At 39.7% G+C, this 19,465-nt stretch overlaps 1 protein-coding gene across 1 annotated transcript; it reads right to left on the minus strand.

Annotated features, from left to right (window-relative positions):
* Positions 1–1,480: 1,480 nt before the first annotated feature.
* On the minus strand, positions 1,481–12,686 carry FN3KRP (fructosamine 3 kinase related protein). Its single transcript, XM_060764460.2, has 6 exons — positions 12,466–12,686; positions 8,543–8,694; positions 6,731–6,822; positions 6,345–6,427; positions 4,453–4,575; positions 1,481–3,903 (listed from the first exon to the last, which is right to left on the minus strand). The coding sequence occupies exons 1-6, from the start codon at positions 12,604–12,606 to the stop codon at positions 3,565–3,567; spliced, it is 930 nt and encodes a 309-aa protein (XP_060620443.1). The 5' UTR covers positions 12,607–12,686; the 3' UTR covers positions 1,481–3,564.
* Between the last annotated feature and the right edge of the window lie 6,779 nt (positions 12,687–19,465).

The following is a 19,465-nucleotide window of genomic DNA, read 5'->3' on the forward strand; positions in this document are numbered from 1 at the left end:
GTCTGGGTTTTTACATCTCTTGCACAGGGAGGGAGACCTGGTCTCATAAGGCCATCATAGAAAAAGGCAAGGCACATAAAATAAGTTGCAGGCAAAGCACAGCCAGTGACAGCCCACAGAGGTAATTTTTTTTTAATCCAGAGAAAAGAATTGCACTCAAATGTCTCAAAACTGCCCTAGGGCACATAGAGGGCGTTTCTACCAGGATGGGAGCTTTCCAGCTCTTTGGTCAAAGCAGTTCTTGGGCACAAAAATGTAAATACTTTTTGCCTCAAAATGTTTTCTGGGCCCAGGAAGATCCCAAAACATGGTGAAAATTTGAGTTGGAGAATATGGCCTTCCAAGGTTTTCAAGGGCATTCCCTACTCTGCCTGTGCTTTCAGTGTGTATTTGAAAATATGCATTTAAATAGCATTATATTTTATCTTTGTGTTTTAACCATGTTGTATCCTGCCTTGAACTATGAGGAAAGCAAGGGAACAAAAATATTACTGCAGTTGATTGCAATCTTCTAGTAAAGTGGTTCCCAACCTGTGGTCCGTGAACCACCAATGGTCCCCAAAAACTAAAATATGGTCCGCAGCCTCACCATTACCACAGCATTGCAACAAGAGCAACTGGTCTCGCAAAACCCTTATAGTACAGAAGCAATGGAGGTGTCGGGAAGAGAGAGGCTGACTACTCATGAAAGGTGCAATAACAAGCCTCTTCACTGCTGCTTCTCCTCCTCCCTCCCTCTCCCTGAGCTGTTCCATGTGGCACATGGAAGCGGGATAGCCTTGGTGTCTTTTTTTATTCCTGTTCCTGGGGTTATTTGGGTGCCGATTCAGAAAATTGCATTGATATACCACATCAGCTCTAGATTATTAAATATGGTGTTCTGTGGGCAAGTAAATGGAGACTACTGGATGGCATATGTTCTGTATCAGAAACTAGAGCTGATGTGGTCTACCCAATGCAGAATCAACACCCCAACTAACCAAACCAAATCTAAAGTGGACCAAAAACTTATTTGTAGCTGTTTTGGTACTAATGTTGGAGAGTGGTCCCTGGTCAAAGTGGTCCCTGGTCAAAAAAAGGTTGGGAACCACTGGTCTAGTAGATCTATGAGTGATTAATAGGGGTTTGGCCTCAAATGCTTTTTAAAATACCAATTTTTACATCCAAATTACTCTGTTATAGTCCTTGATCAGTAATAAACCATATATAACTTTATATTTTTATATAGAATGAAAGTGTGTGGTGCAACAGATACCATAAGACACTTTTTTCTATCTGGCTTTGAGTTCAAGTAAGAAAGATCCCAGTAGCCTGAAGGTCTGCCTTCCCTTTGAGTATGGTACAGTGCACTATGTGTTCGATATTTACCTTTTTTCCAAAATGTTTGCAAAACCTATCACCATAAGTATATTCCCTCCAGACAATAATATCAATCCATTTTTATCACTTATATTTTCTAACTAGATAAAGACAAATTAAACAGTATGGAAGATATTTTATTTCAACACCAGGAAAAGCTATACTCATGAGAAATGTTTGAGGTTTTTTTTTTCCAAATCCAGAGTAAACAGCCAACGATGTTACTACTGAAATCAAAACACACTCTATTAAAATTAATGATAACTTCGTAAGTCTTACTCTTTTTAGGGTAAACCAAGCTTTTAAGAAAAACAGCAATGGAATGTCAAAACAAAGCCAACAAAAACAGTCTTAGTTTCACATGAAGACTCTTGCACTTTACATAACTGGCGATCTTAGAATGAAGAAAACAAAAGTAAAATTGCTGTCAAAAATGTTGTCTAGAAAATTTGTGATACGCTTTTAGGCATTAGACCCCTTTATATGTGACATCCCATCCAGAACACAATATTTTTATGTTAATGTCTCCACAGAGATCTAAGTTCATTGAGTACCATTAGAGCAACACTTACATCTAAAAACCCTTCAGGACTGCTGGAACAATGCAAAGTGAATGGTTATGTAATTGGGAGAATACTCATTGATTTAGGTGAGCTGGCCGCCAAAAGGTGAATCATTTTACAGATTCCATTCCGGAGCATTTCCAGAAGAGTTTTGAAACTAATATGCCTACCAACGTTTAAGACAGAAAAGGGTGGGACAATAACTGCAGATAACTTTCTAACAGCCAATTTAACCTACCAGATTAGTGCAGGGGGTAGAATCAAAATCCCTAACTAACAGCGAAAGAGAATTTCTTCCCTCACTTTCAATTTACCACTCCATCATGCCACAGTATGGGAGAAGCTGCCACCTGGTCACCCAATGAGCATTGATAATAAACTTTCAGTATCAGCCAGGAATAGTATAATTGTATGGAGAAAAATAGTTCTAGGAAATAGCATTTCCAATGGATTTTTTTGAAGATGATTTGTTCTGATGGGATCTAGTTAGCAATAATGTTGGCAGTTTTCCTTGTTGGGTTCTTCTGCCCTAACAACTTTTTTTTTTTTTTGCCTACAGAGCAGCAGCTAAAGATATAGGAGTCTTGCCTTAGAAGTAGGGTATAATGGCTTGAAAATGGACAGAACACATCTCCGGATTTTATGGCACTGTCCTTGTTTTTTCCGCATTATTGTTTTTCCCACAAGAATTCAGCTTCATTTTACCACAGCTCTGAGGAGCTCAGTACACAATATAAAGAAGACCTCTAAGGAATGAATGCCATAAGAAATTAAATTTGAGAGGGCTACATATATCCGTAGATACAGCTAGCTCATTAGTGACAGAACATCACCTTACAGGCAACCAATTTATTTGTAGGCCAAGACTGTACTAGCTAGGAATGGGCTCTAATAGAAACGCCATAGAAGAAGAAAAAATGAGACTGTAACAAATCACTACAAATTGAGGTACATATGAATGGTCCATTCTGAATTCAAATGCTGAAGGCATAGACTGTCACCACTGAAGCCATATTGAGAATGCTCAACAAAAGAACCACCTTGAACCAGATGACACACTTCCAATGAAATACAGTTGCAAAGATGCTTCCTTCTCTGATGTTCATTACTGTAATACAAGGTTGGGAGTAATCTCGTTAAAAGGACAATAAAAATCCCAAAATGTTCTTGTGTGTCACTATGAAGAAAAATATTTTTACATTAATAAAGATTTGCCAATCAACCTGTGGATATTTATTTATTTACGATATTTGTATCCCACCCATATCAGCCCGAAGGCGACTCAGGATATATCTTTTATGAACCCAGGAGATAAGCAATATAATCCAGATCCAAGGTCTTATTTGGTTTTCCCTCTTCACTGATTCTCTCTGAACTACCCTGTCCCAAATAATTTTTTATAGTTCCATTTATCAAAGCAGATCCAGAGCCTCATCTAAAGAGCAAATATCTTGTTGTGCAAATCTAGGATTCATTACCTCTTTAATAGCTCTTCGATAAATGTCAATAGTGAGAAGCTAAACCTGGAACATAGCAAGGTTGGTCTTTCAGATGTGCAAAGCCAGGATCTATTGGAACACATGCACAGGTGAGGTATACACCTATATTTTCAAATAGGGATATAAAACCTTGATATTGGGAATCATTTTACCAGATTCTTCATTATATTGATAGAGGAACCTCTGTAACCTCCTCCAAAGTGATTCCAATGGTTCATATAGTGGAATAGTTGGTACAGCTTGAGTCGCTTATCAAATCCTGATGCTTTGGGGATTTTACTGTGATAAGCAGAATAAAATGAACTAGTGAACCCACCAAACATCCCAGCAATTGCTAATTCATACTCAGAGTGGCCATAGAAAGCTGCAGGGTCAAAGATAATTGGCCCAGAGTCATCTTCAGCTACATTTCCTCCCCACAGATCTCCATGTAGAAGAGCAGGAATTATCTCCATATCACCAAACAAACTGGGGATCTTGAGCTGAGGGAAAAAGCAAGAGTTACCAATGTTAACGTAAAGGCAAAGGAAAAGGTTTTAATTTATAACTTGATTATGCCAACTAATAGCTCCAATGGATCAAGCCTGGTTAGTATTTGGATGGGAGACCATTAACAAATACCAGGTTCTGTAAGTGACATTTCAAAAGAAGGAACTGGCAAAACCATATCTGTGTACTCCTGGTCTAAGAAAACCCTATGAAATTCATCACCAAGAGTCAACTGGTTGCATGGAAACACATATGATTGAATAGGATCAAGGGAGAAGTCACCAGTTTAATGTTTGTTAACAAAAGTATGCCCAAATAGATTGATCAGTTCTTATTGATCTCACTTTCTAATTACTACTTTACTTAATATATTACAGCTCAAACCTGAACTACTTGAAAAGTCATTTCTTTACTTAAAATTAAAATAGAAGGGCTTGTTCCTTACCTACTCAAGGATGTTGGGTAAGCAAAAGCTTTGTTAACTTTTGAAAATAATCAGTGATTTTACAAGGGTGAGAATGCCTTCTAAGGATCCAACAGACCTGGAGTTTTGCCCAAAGCTCTCTCGCTTCCCTGTCTCCTGAATTCTTCTCGATCATGTCCATCTGAGGCTGAATTCGCTGCCTTGCATAGAAAGTCACCCAATCCTGTTGCCACTCATTCACCTGCAGATGGACAACCAAAGGTTAAGGGATAGTTAAGTCATAGCAGTTTACTTAAACTTGCCTACTCCTACTGGCTTCTGTGATAGTAGAAGTGATTTAGGGTTAAAAAGGTATACTCTGGTGAGAAACATACCTTTTTTCTTAGGCTGTACATTGGTATTGTGATATGATATACTAAATATGATTAGGAAAGTGAATGAAAACTCAATGATAGAAATGTTGGGCAGTATTATTATTTGCATATAGATAGTTACTAGCAGAAAGAGAAAGAATAAGTATTATTGGACTGATGTGGTGAGAGTGACAAATGGAATTAGGGTTTGGATGAAGTTAAAAAAGGATGTGAATTCTGTAGGTGGAAATAGCAAAAGGTGTTACGTATTAAGAAAAGCTTATAATAAACAAATTGCATTAAAATAAAATAAAGCTCCAATTTCAAATATCTATGTGCTAGAATGTAAAGAATGCAAAAATATCTGTATCTCATTTATTGTCATTACTATTCATATCTTGTCTATTCCCCCAAATTGAGAATCATTATACATGCCTACTGCCAGGACACTATGCCTAGTACCAAGACCTAGCAGGAAGAATAATAATCTTATAGAGAATACAGAAGTGGATCCAGTGAGAATCCTGCTTTGAAGATATGAGGGTCAAATCACCACAGGTGAATGTTATCGGTATGATCACTGTACAAAAATGGTAAACTACAATTTTTATAGGAGAGCTCTATAGCAAAGTTCTTTTTAAATTGTTGCATTCTAATTAAAGAACCAAATAGAGAGATTGGGGGGCAGGGTTCTGATTCACAGCAAACTCAACAGGAGTGCTGAAACTAAGCAGATTTCCTTTACATAAGTGGAAACTCCCACACACAGCAGGATAGGATCAGACTCCACTAATAGCTGCTTTGAAAAGTGAATTTATTTCTTCCTTCTTTAATGTAAATAGATCAAACAGCTACAACAAAAACAACTCACAAAGCTTGATCAGTTGTTCTGAAATGACAAGTTCAGCAACACTTGCTAAGGCTATTCATTTTATAGAAAATCCTTGCAGAGTGGCCGTTAATGTTGGGTTCGAATAGGTCTTAATTGGGTATTACTAAAACCATCCCATAGCTTTTACCAATTGTATGTTTTTAAGGGATTTAATGATTGCCGATATGTGAAGCCGCTTTGAGTCCTACTAGGGGTTGAGAATAGTGGGGTACAAATATAGTAAATAAATAGATAGGTAGATAGGTAGGTACAGTTATTTTCACAGCAAAGGAAGAACAAGATACCTGTACCAAAAGGTAAATCTGTAATACTAGTCCTGGACTCTAAACCAGCTACATTTATCTATCTCCATTTATTTATTTATTTATTTATTGCACTTATATACCGCTTTTCTCACCCCTAGAGGGACTCAAAGAGGCTCTCAACATAATCAATGGCAAAATTCAATGCTTGACATGTATAAAACAACATATATCAAAACAATAAGGACAATAGAGTAAAACCATTAAAATTATAAAACAACAGTCACACACAATACATAAAACATTCGAGCCTTGCACAATCCCGAGGATATCTTTAACTACTTCTATATTTACATGTTTCTGTCATTCACCAAATGCCTTCTTAAATAACCAGGTGTTAAGTTGTTTTCTAAAAGCTAGTCTCAAGTATAATGAAAATCTAAGTGTAACATATATATTTTTCTTCATATCACTCTCAACATAAAAAGTAAACATTCCAAAGAAACAAATAAGTAGACACTACCTGTGGAAGATAACCACAGCAAGTGACAGTGTGGAACCCAAACTTTTCCACAAATTGGACATCTGAATGTTCTTCACCCTTACCTTAAATAAAGAAAAAGGGAGGGAGAGCCGATTATTTCAAAGAGTACAGCACAATAAGAAAACATGTTAACCACAATATTAACTACAATTATTCCGCTGCTTTATTAAATGTTCAAAACGTATAATTTTATACAAGCCTTCTCTGTTTCAGTCTAGGTAGAGCATAATCTTGTTGATACTCGCATTACTACATATGTAACAGAAATGGTCTAATGGTTTTTATAGAACAAAAAGCAAATGCTCAATTTTACAACTACAGTCTTATTTAGCAAGTCATAAACAGCTAAAGACAAAGCACTTTACCAACAGTGTTTGCATCTTTTTTCAGTCTCTCCCCAAGCTTCTGATTTTGAAGGTGGAGATCGGCCAACTGTGATCCAAGTTTTTCTGAATGCCTAAGAAACCAAAATGTTACTTTTAATCACAAGCAGTCAAAACTTGGCTGTTTCATCAAATATTAATTTTGCGTTAAATTGACTGATGCATTGGTTTTTCTGTTGATTTTATGTTTGCTGGTATATTTTGTGGGTTTGTATCTTGTTCGTTCCTTGAAGCATTTAAATATATGATTAATACTTGTGTATTATAGGAGGTGAATGCTGATTATAATATAGTCTGTGTTCATTCAGAAGACCTACACGCTACTCTAAACATGTTTGCAGAAGCATAAGAAAAGCTCAGCTTCTCATTGAACATTGAGTAAACCAAGGTGCTTTCAGCAGACACCAACCAATCCCTCTGAAATGCCAAAATACAGCTTAATGGTGTGACATTACAAAAGGCTGACAATTTCCATCACCTTGGCAACTACCAAGGCAGCCACCTCTCCACAAAAATTAACATTGACACTGAAATTCAACATGGTCTGAGCTCTAAAAGTGCAACATTTGTTTGAATGAAGCAGAGAGTGTTTGAGGATTGAGACAATCGTAGGGATACTAAGATGCTTGTTTATAAAGCTATTGTCTTCCCAACCCTGATATATGCTTGCAAAACGTAGACTATCTACAAACGTCACTCTCAACTTCTGGAATGATTCCATCATCGATGCCTCCGAAATCTCTTAGGAAGACAGACAGATAAATGTCAACATGCTGGAAAAAACAAAGACCACCAGCATTGAAGCGATGACCCTCTGCCATCAACTTTGCTGGACTGACCACTTCTGAATGCCCAATCACTGTCTCCCAGTTACAACACTCTCAACTCAAGAATGGAAAACAGAATGTTGGTGGGTAGGAAAAGAGATTTAAAGATGGGCTCAAAGCCAACCTTAAAAACTCTGGAATAGACACCAAGAACTGGGAAGCCCTGGCCCTTGAGCGCTCCAGCTGGAGGTCAGCTGCGACCAGCACTTGGAAGGCAATCATACTCGGCAATGAGTGATAGCCTATGATGATGAGAAGGTGCAGCCAGCATCTTGGATCAAACGGGAGTTTCCCAGACAGAATTTGCTCAGATAATTTTGCCTTTTCTCTAAGGCTGAGAAAATGTGATCACCCAGTGAATTTCCGGGCCAAGCAGAGGTTCTAATCCTGGTCTTCTAATGCAACATTCAAACCACTTCATACGTTAGTTCATGTTGTGATTATCTACATGTATTTTGCTTGTAGAAAAAATTATCTTCAGGCATTAAGCTCATAAGAAGAGATAATATTTTTCATTCATGTTTTTCCTTTCTGGGGTTCAAGGCATCTCATTAGAGCAAATACATCAAACCTCCAATGCAAATAAACGAATTTACTATCTTATCTCAAATCAACACACAAACATTAGGTCAGAGCAGAAATCCTAACAGCTGGTAAACTGGCTGGAATTTCTGGCAGTTGTAGGCCAAAACACCTGTGGACCCACAGGTTGAGAACCACAGGTGACATGTAGGTTTCAACTCAGTGTGAGGCACAAGGACAATAAATGTAACTTTTAAAATGAAAGTAGGATCTTCTGTAATGTATTCAGAGGGCTACATAAAAATAATTGGGGCGTTAAGATATCACCCAACTCTGGATTAAACATATGAATACATTCCTTAGAATTCACTTGTTTTTAGGATATGGAATCACTGATATTTGTCCTCAAGTGGGCAACTAAATCACACTTAAAAGTTAAACTTACCTGTTTAAACCTCTCATATCCAAATGCTCCATCACAAGCAGAGCACCGCCCTCTGGCAGATCAATAACTTTCATAGGTTTAGGAGCTTTCACGGTGTGAGTTTGTAAGATGGCCGTTAAACTTGCCATTTCGCCATCAAACATTCTTCTGGCCTGTCAGAAAAAAGAAAAGGCTTTTAGAAGTACTCTAAAATATACGATTTACTGTTTCGTCCATTAATACAACATGCTTACATCTTTCTCAGCCCAGCTTATTTTTAATATCCAAACAAAAATGGTGGGTAAGCACCTTAAATAATGAAGCTACCAAAATAGCAATGCAGGTTTCAACTCTCTACTAACTTTAGCTGTGCATCCCCTTTGAAACAAAACACAGACCATTGCAACCCCTCTCTACTTCATGTGTGAACAGAAAAGCTTTCTGAACAACAAGTGTAATAAAGGCTGAGGGTTTTTTTGGGGGGGGGGGGGGTTGTCATGTCAGGAGCAACTTGAGAAACTGCAAGTCACTTCTGGTGTGAGAGAATTGGCCGTCTGCAGGGACGTTGCCCAGGGGACACTCAGATGATTTGATGCTTTTATCATCCTTGTGGGAGGCTTCTCTCATGTCCCCGCATGAGGAGCTGGAGCTGATAGAGGGAGCTCATCTGCTTCTCCCCACATTCGAACCTGTGACCTGTTGGTCTTCAGTCCTGCCGGCACAGGGGTTTAACCCACTGCGCCACCGGGGGCTCCAAAGGCTCAGTAAATTACCATGGTTTCTGGCCAAGATGGAATTTGAACTCATCAGTCCAAGGACTAGATTACAATTTTTTCCTTGATTTTTTTTTCAGCAAACACGTGCAAATGAACCAAGTCCAGTCAACAATTCCTTTCTAAGGCATGTACTCTTCTTTCTAACTTGTTATGCTTCCAAGGATGTACAAGGTAAAAGACCTAATAATAATAATAATAATAATAATAATAATTGCAAAGACTCTGGCACAAGCCAGTAAAGGTGGTCCCAGTGGTGATCTGCACACTGGGTGCAGTGCCTAAAGACCTTGGCCTGCACTTAAAAACAATAGGCACTGACAAAATTACTATCTGTCAACTGCAAAAGGCCACCCTACTCAGATATGCATGCATTATTTGTCAATACATCACACAGTCCTAGACACTTGGGAAGTGTCTGACATGTGATCCAATGCAAAAGCCAGCAAAGTGATTTTGCTTGATGTGTACTAAACTTGTTGTGTATCAAATCATCATCATCATCATGTACTCTTTATCCCTCCATGTTTGTGGTTTTTACTTTTGCTGATTTGATTATTTACAGATTTGATCAAAAATATTCTTTGTAGAAATCCTAGGTCTTCTAGTGTAACTCTGTGGTCAACTTCCTCTGATCATGCTGGATCTATCGGCTTCAAAATTTGATTATATTAGTCTACAATTCCATATAATCCAGTTCAAAGATGATAATCTGGATTTTATATGGTAGTGTAGATGGGGATTTAGAGGTTTCCAGAGAGAACACATGAAGGAACCTGAAGGAATCTTTAGGTCTTCCAGAGCAATTCTATTGTCCGCTTCCAACAATTTCTGATCTTTTTACCTTTTTTATATGTCTGAGCAATCTGATTCCCTTTTAAAATGAAATAAACCAATCAAAGTAATCTGGCCAATATAGGGTGAGTATCCTTTATCTAAATACTTAGTGTTTTGGATTTTGATTATTTTTTTCAGATTTTGGGATATCTGCACATACATAACATGATAACCTGGAGACAGGACCCAGGTCTAAATGCAAAGTTCATTCTTGTTTCATATTGCTGGTTTTGACCTATAAAGCTCTATACGGTTCTGGCCCAGTTTACTTGTCCAAACGCAACTCCCACTACGTCTCGCCTTGCAGTTTAAGATCATCCAGGGAAACCCTGCTCTTGCTCCCGCCAGCATCGCAAATACATCTGGCGGGGACGAGAGACAGGGCCTTCTCGGCTGTAGCCCCCTGCCTGTGGAACTCACTTCCCAACGAGGTAAGATCAGCTTCATCCCTCCTGTCTTTTAGGAAGAAATTGAAGTCATGGTTCTGGGACCAGGCTTTTGGACAGCAGGCATAAACAGCGCTTTGGATATGGAATGAGACTAGAATGGTGATACGGCGGTTAATAGTTTTTATTGCTTTAATTAATGTTCTATTTATTGTTTTAATTGTTGTTATATTGCTTTGCTATATTTAATTGCATCAAATTGTGCCAAATGTAAGTCGTCCTGATTCCCCCTTGAGAAGGATGGGGCAGAAATGCTGGAAATAAATAAATAAATATTTGCTTTATATATGGAGCTGGAAGGTAATTTTAAACACAATAGTTATAATAATTCTGTGCATGATGAAACCAAGCGTGTGTACCATCAGAAAGCAAAGGTGTCATTATGTGGACAATTTTGGAGCATTTTACATTTTGGATTAGGGATACTCAACCTACAGTTCAGAACTTCAGAAACCTGTAAAAGGAGAAAACAGACCCAATGGAGCCATGCCTATCTATCTATCTATCTATCTGCCCCATTGGCAATTCTGCTGCTGCACAAACCCAGAAGTTTAGTTGTGAATACATTTGCCTTCTCAGCACTAAATCAGAACAAGCAGGAGACACCACAGAACATAAAAGTGATTGTTTAGCAAACCGATGGGTCATGTCTGATTATTTAATTTGTTCTATCTAAACGGCCCTCTTTCAATTGTTTATCTCTCTAGCAAGTGGCCATTTCTACTGTGAGCACAGCAGGAATTCAAGAGAGTCAGGGCCCTTCCACACAGCCATATAACCCAGAATATCAAGGCGGAATAACCCACAATGGGCCCTTCCACACAGCCCTATATCCCAGGCAGAAAATCCCACATTATCCGAGTGTGGACTCAGATAACCGCGTTCAAAGCAGATATTGTGGGATTTTCAGCCTTAATATTCTGGGATATAGGGCTGAATGGAAGGGGCCTCAGCAGGCATGTAGCTGGGGGGGGGGGGGAGCTTGGGGGGCTTCAGCCCCCACCCCCCCCCAAAATTTTCATGGTGGTTCGTGAAAAGGCCTTATTGGAGCATTATTTAAACTGTTATGTTTATTCATATCATGATCTGATCATCATACTCAATATATCCCATATGCATGGGGGTATTGGGGTAATGATACAAAAGGTTTGCTAGGCTAGACCCTCTTTCACTCAGTCTCAGCCCCCCCCCCGAAACTCAGCCCCCCCCCCGAAACCCCCCCTGGAAAAAAATCAGCCACCCCCCCCCCCCCCCCGAAACGAAATCCTGGCTAAGGGCCTGGGCCTCAGGCACCTGAATGCTCTGATCAGGAAAGCCTTCTTACAAATACAAGCTTATACAAGCTGGTTGTAACTTCTCATTTGTGGAAAACTCTACACTTTGATTTACTAAGTGTGCACCTACAGTCATAGAGTGAACGAAGTTTGACCCCACTTCTAACTGCCATGGCTGAGTGCTATGCCATCCTGGGATTTATAGTTTGGAGGGGCCCCAGCACTCTTCGGTAGAGAAGGCTCAAGGCCTTGCAAAACTGAAACTCCCATAAGGCCATAGTGTTAAGAAGTTTCAGTTCAAGTGGCAACAAAGTGGATCAAATTCCACTGTGTAGATGAGGCTTGGGCAAACTTGGGCCCTCCAGGTGGTTTGGACTTCAACTCCCACCATGCCTAACAGCCTACTGGCTGTTAGGCATGGTGGGAGTTGAAGTCCAAACCACCTGGAGGGCTCAAGGCCTTGGGATCCTGGGCGGTGGCAGCTGGGCAAGGCCTCGAGCCCTCTCTGCCCCAATCAGGAGCCTCGTGACTCTGCAGCACTGGGCCATGAATGAATTAACCCCATCCATTCATTCTACAATAGAGGGGTCCTTCCCCCGAAGCCCAGGCCCTACCTCGGGGCGGGCGTTGCTCTTGACGTAGAGGCGCCCGTGGTCCGTGTCGAAGCTCTCTCCCTGGCTGATGCAGCCTCCCCCGGAGTGGCCCACCGGCCGCAGCACCGAGGTGCCCAGCTCCCGCTTCAAGGCCGCCTCCATCCCGAGCGGAGAGAAGGAAGAGAATGGCCCTCAGTCACGGATTCGCAGCCCCCGCCGCCATAATCAGGCCGGGCTGCGCGCTTCAGCCAATAGGAAGGAAGAGGAGGAGAAAGGGAGCCAATCAGCAAGCAGCAGGCAAGCGCTTCACCCTAGTATACAAAGTCCTACTGGAAAGGGTAATAATAATAATAATAATAATATATATATATATATATATATATATATATATATATATATATATATATATATAACAACCACTATCAATGCATTGTCGAAGGCTTTCGTGGCTGGAATCACAGGGTTGTTGTAGGTTTTTCGAGCTGAGGATGCTTGCCATAGATGCAGGTGAAACGTCAGGAGAGAATGCTTCTAGAACATGGCCATATAGCCCGAAAAACCTACAACAATCCAACCACTATCAACACATAAAATAAAATAAAAATGCACCATTTAAAAACATTTTCCATCAATAGTTAAAATTAGCTGCCATCAATACGCAACTAAAATGCCATAGTGTAGTCGTACTCACTCACTGGCTTTGCACCTCCTTTTTATTATTATTTTTTTTTAAAAAAAAAAACACTAAAGGTCCATCCACACAGCCAAATAACCCAGAATATCATGGCAGAAAATATCACAATATCTGCTTTGAATTGGATTACTTGAGTCCACATGGCCATATAACCCAGTTCAAAGCAGATAATGTTGGATTTTATTCAGATGTGTGGAAGGGACCTCAGTTCTTGTTTCTTCCTTCCAAACCTACCTTTTTCTTGACTTGGGAGACTGGGAGACTTCTGAGGGACCAAGGACATAGAAGAATGTCCTCCCATTTCCCTCTTTTTGGGGCGGATGGGAAGAGATCTATTTTTTCAGCACTCTGATCAACTGACACACGTTGAAAATGATTAACTGATGACCATCTGCACTCAGAAGGGCACGTTATGTTTGTAAACCACATATTTTGGTAGCACTTGACTCTTCTGTTGGATATGACTATAATCTTTTGGAATGAGATCTTGTGTTGTAGAGTTGTGTCCGATTGGAAACTTGGAAGAGTCCTGAGTTGTGTGGAAAGGGGGATTTAAGGAGGTGTAGCTTGTGACCTGATGGCACAACAGGTTAAACCACTGAGCTGCTGAACTTGCTGGCTGAAAGGTGGTTCAAATCTGGGGAGCGTGGTGAGCTCCCGCTGTTAGGCCCTGCTTGTGCCAATCTAGCAGTTCGAAAATATACAAATATGAGTAGATCAATAGGTACCACTTCTGCAGGGAGATAATGGCGCTCCATGCAGTTATGCTGGCCACATGACCTTGGAGGCGTCTACGGACAACGCCAGCTCTTCGTCTTAGAAATGGAGATGAACACCACCCCTCAGAGTCAGACACAACTAGACTTAATGTCAGGGAAAACCTTTACCTTTACTTTTACTAGCTTGTGACCTGGTTGTATAATAAGCCATTCCACCCAAAATGTTATCTTCTGCCACAACTACAGGAACCACCTCCACTTTTCAGTTTGTAATCCCTGGCTGGGAGTGTAAGTGGTTTGAATGTTGGACTTCTGCAAGGCCAGAGTATGAATCCCTGTTTAGCTGTGGAAAACTACCAGGTGACCTTGGGCAAGTGACACCCTTAAAATGAGGAATACAGTGGTAGCCTTTTTCCAAACACAACTTGCTCAGGGTTGCAATATGTTGGGATGAACTGGAAGGCAGATAAAAATATGTTGGAGGAAATGACACAGGGACTTGCATATTTCAGATCCCTCAGCTCTTGATTCTGTTTGAAGTCCTATCGGTTATTACAGGCAGTCCCAAAGTTACAAACAACATAGGTTCTGTACATTTGTTCTTGAGCTAAATTTTATGTAAATAGGAGCAGGTATATTTTAAGTGTAAGGGGGGGGGAGGGTTGGATAGCATAGGGAAGGCTTAACAACACCCTCCCCCTGTGGTGTTTGTTTTGCTGTCTGTGCCCCTGTTCAGGAGATTTCTCCTCATTTTGTGTCATAGGGCCTTTCCACACAGCCCTATATCCCAGAATATAAAGGCAGAAAATCCCACATTATCTGAGTGTAGACTCAAATAACCCAGGGCCCTTCTACACAGCCTTATATCTCAGAATATCAAGGTAGAAAATCCCACATTATCTGAGTGTGAAATCAGACAACCCAGTTAAAAACAGGTATTGTGATATTTTCTGCCTTGATATTCTGGGATACAGGGCTGTATGGAAGGGTCCCCAGTATATCAAGGTAGAAAATCCCACATTATCTGAGTGTGGACTCAGATAATGTGGGATTTTCTGCCTTGATATTCTGGGATATAGGGCTGTGTGGAAGGACCTAATAACTCTTCCAGGAGTGAATTTCCCTTCCTAGGGATAGATTTCTTTCACTTCCTTTTGTGTCACCCCCCCCCCCCCCTTTCTTAACTGTGAGTTGTTTGTAAATCAGATGTTCGTACTTATGAAACTGCCTGTATATTTAAACAAGATATGTTTGTTGCAATAGTTCCACATACATTCCCCCAAACCAAAGCAAAACTTGAACAAATTTGGTCTGTGTAACACAGGAACTGGGGATCATGAGAAAAAAGCAAGCCTATTTTCCAGATGTTTAGTTCCAATTAAAAACTAAGCTGAGATTCTTCCTAGGCATAATCTCTCTTACATACAACATACAAAACACTCACTGCTGTATGGAGTTCTCCAGATTAATGCTCGAAATACATTCTGCCACAACATTCACTAACAGGGATACTTTTCTGGCACATACTAAAATTCCAGGGACACCCTTTGAGGACACCTCTCTGTTTCATTAAGGTTTATTTCTGTAGAGCAGCTGGCTTCCTAAGCTAGAATTATTGCATGAGTCATCAGTTAATATATACATACCAAATTAAAAAAGGACAGCAGCTGCATACTGCCTGACAATATCTGCCAGAAAAGAGAATGTAATTGGTATGTGCCGCTTTCCATTTGCTAAGCTGACATGGGTAAATGGAAAAGGAAACTTCTCTTTGTTGACTGGAAGCCACAGTGAAGAGCATCTTGAATATTATTTTCTTAAGTATTTCTGAGTAGGCAGAAGAAGGTGGGTATTTGTACAAGTCATCTTCCCAAAGTGCTGATTATATGCTGACACAGAGCAGATTTTAAATGGCACACCATTTTATCACTGAATTTTCCAGTTCTGTTCCAAAGTTCCTTCCACACAGCTGAATAAAGTCCTACATTATCTACTTTGAACTGGGATATATGGCAGTGTGGACTCAGATATTCCAGTTCAAAACAGATATTGTGGGTTATTCTGCCTTGATATTTTGGGTTATATGTCTGTGTGAGAGGGCCCAGTGAAGGAAATGTCTAAGGAATGCTAAACTACTATCTATTCTTAACACAGATATCATTTTACAGGCAGCGGAAAATGATAAGATAAAGACCAACGACAGTTTTAAAATAATATTTTGTGGAAGAAAATCATAATAAACAGGAGAATATTAAAGCTACAAAATCTGCCTTCTTGTTTGTCATAACCTCATAAAGGTCTCCTTGCTATCTCAAATGTAGAAATGCCAAGGCATATGAACATTACATACCTCCTCCTCTGAAGATAGGAACTTTGATATTCCTAGGGAGACCATATTAATCAGACTGACAATAAAATGCACCCAAGTTAAACTTACAGTGCTTTTGGCTGACAAAATATGTCACTTGGAAATAATAAGAATAAAGTTGTTGTTGTTGTTGTAGATTTAAAGGAACTCGGGAGAAGGGATTCAAAAGATTATGCACTTCCACACAGCCATATAATCCAGAATATCAAGGCAGATAATCCACAATATCTGCTTTGAACTGGGTTATCTGAATCCAAACTGCCATATAATTTAGTTCAATATGGATTGTATACAGCTGTGGGGAAGGGACCTGTATCTCTGGAATATATATCTTTACTCTCAAAACGAGCAACATAATGATCGACCATGGTTTCCAATTTTGTATGTGTATTCAGTCTGCGGGCTAATTATGTAACATTCCCAGGCTTGAGCAGGAGAGCAAATATACTTCAGATAATTGGTATGAACTAATATATATCCTGCTCTCAATTTGCTATTATTTAATAGCAGCATCCCAAAAATGCCTGCTGTTTTCTCCATCTGCAGAAAATTTAAATGGAAATCAGTTGACATAGAGTCTTCATCAAGGCTATGCAAGGTGAGAATCAAGCAGTGGACAAATGTATCATGTAAAACATTATGAAAACTGCAATTTTAAAAAGTACTTAGGTTAAAATTTTGACATCCTCAGACACATATGGATGTTGGAATTCTGCAATCTGAACTTTCTTGCCACACAAATTTAAAACAGAGAAAACTGTAGAACCGAGGCCCTTTCTACACTGCCATTTAATCCAGATTATATGTCGACACTTTAATATAATCCAGTTAAAAGCAGATAATCTGGATTTTATATGGCAGTGTAGAAGGGACCTTTGTGCTACTAACCTACAAAGTACTGAACTACTTTGTATTTGAAATTTTAAACATCTTGGAAGTAAATATCTTCCCACATTGTCTATGTAATTATTTTAGCAACATGTATGATACTGGTGTCTTAATAAATAAAAGCTCACTTGTGTGTAATTTTTACACTGGACAGGGCAGCCTTCAGACATACAATTAGAACATGATCTCATGGAAGTGTGCTAAGAGCTGACCCGTTTCTCTTTACTTAATTCCATTACGGTGAGGTTAGATTATGACTCAGTAATTAAATTGTGAACCAGAAAACATGTCTAATCCTACACAAAGGGATTACTCTTCATGTAATTGCACAGTTTTGTGTAATACCTTAAAAGGAAATACGGTATGTTTACAATGTCAGTCTCTATCAAATGGAGAGTTTTGTTTTGCTTGCATCGTAAGACCAAGTGATCTATCAGAGATGTTAGACCTTACTGAAACTTACTGCATGGCCTCAATTGTTATAAGGCTTAATCAGAAGAACCACTTCACATGAAAAGTCCCGGAGGAGTGCTAACAAAATAAAAATGGAATCCAACGATAAGTATAGTGCAGGAATTTAAAATAACGGATAACCATCTGCATCCAGTACTATATAATTCAGTCAAGAAGTTATAATTTAGTTATTATTTATTTATTCATTCATTTATTTACTGTACTTGTATACCATCTTTCTCAGCCTGTCGGTGACTCATAAAACCTATATCTTCAACTGAAAGTGTAAATTTCATAGAATCACAGAGTTGGAAGAGATCTCTTGGGCCATCCAGTCCAACCTGCCAAGAAGCAGGAGTACTTCTGCCCAGCATTTCTGTAAACCAGCAAGTTGTGCAGACTTGGTAGCAAAGCATGATCAGTTAATGCTCAAGACATCATTACATGTTTTCAGGGTGTGTGATCCCATCAGGAGACTTGGAGATACCCAACAGACAATTGTATTGCCAAATGAGAATGGAACGTCTGCACACATGCCATTGTCACCTAATCTATGGGGTGCCCAAGGCTGAAGGAGTGAGCCTACTTGGGAGCCCAGCTGAACAAAACTGCTTTTTTTCCACTCCAGAAGACTTGGTGTTACCTTTGACCCACTCAAATCATTACACAACTAGTATAGACTTAGGATGAATTGACACTTTAGGAATAATACAGTTTGACTTTACTTCATCTTAGGACTATTGAATAATGGGAGTTGTAGTTCAGTGAGGCCCCAGCACTCTGTGGCAGAGAAGGCTAAAGTCCTTGTAAAACTATAACTGCCATGATTCCATAGCTGTAATATATTATATATAAGTGCGATTGGCAGAGACAAAGGACAGGGCCTTCTCAGTGGTGGCCCCCCGGCTATGTCTAATCCTCCCCATGGATATTAGATTGGGCCCCCTCCCTCCTGACTTTCCAAAAAAAGTAAAGACCTGCCTCTTTGAGCAAACTTTTGAGAATGCAGCAGAATAGATAACACGGAATTATGAATGATGAGCATGGAATGGCCAGACGATGTTACTGGATAACGGTTTTAACAAGATGGCACTGATGATTTAATGGTTTTTGTTGATGTTTTATATTGTAATGTTGATTGTTTTTAATGGAACTTTTATGAATGCCTGACATCGAATTGTGCCAATCTGTAACCTGCCTTGAGTTGCTGTATGGCTGAGAAAGGCGGGCAATAAATAGCGCAAATAAATAAATAAATAATATATAACAGTTGGGTCTATTCTAGTTGGGGCAAACAAATAAGAAGAAAGCTTTCAAATTCCCACCTAGCAACTTAATGTGGCTTCTAGGGCTTTAACTGCAGCATTTCCATATGTCACTGCTGCCGATGTATCCTGCGATCACTGACTTGCTATTGATCATTTCCTTACTCTTTGTTGGGAGAATGCTTTAATACAATCTACTTGCAGTTTGTGACAATGTGGACATCTTCCTGGACCATTTGACTATGGGTACATCTGCACTGCAGAATGAATGCAGTCTGACACTTTGGCTCAATGCTAGGGAATTGGGGGAGTTATAGCTTTTCAAGGCCATTAGCCTCCTTTGCTTGGTGTCTCCAAGTGCAGAGCCAGCCTACAGTGCAGAGCCAGCCTATGTTAACTTAGCCTGACAGAATCTGAAGCCCAAAAATATAGAGAGCGCCATAAGTTCCCCATCACGGCCTTTGACATCAAGCAAGACTCTCTTGAATAGCAAAGCATTCCGTTTCCAGCAGTGACGCACAGATTTTCAAAACAGTTCCTTTTAGGAAAAATGCCAGCAGGGGATACAGGAACAATCCAGATAAGCGTGTCACCCAGGCAACGCGCGCTGGCAGGGCTGTTTGCTGCCTTCTGA

The sequence above is a fragment of the Anolis sagrei genome, chromosome 2, assembly GCF_037176765.1.
Source record: "Anolis sagrei isolate rAnoSag1 chromosome 2, rAnoSag1.mat, whole genome shotgun sequence".
Taxonomy (NCBI): Eukaryota; Metazoa; Chordata; class Lepidosauria; order Squamata; family Dactyloidae; genus Anolis; species Anolis sagrei.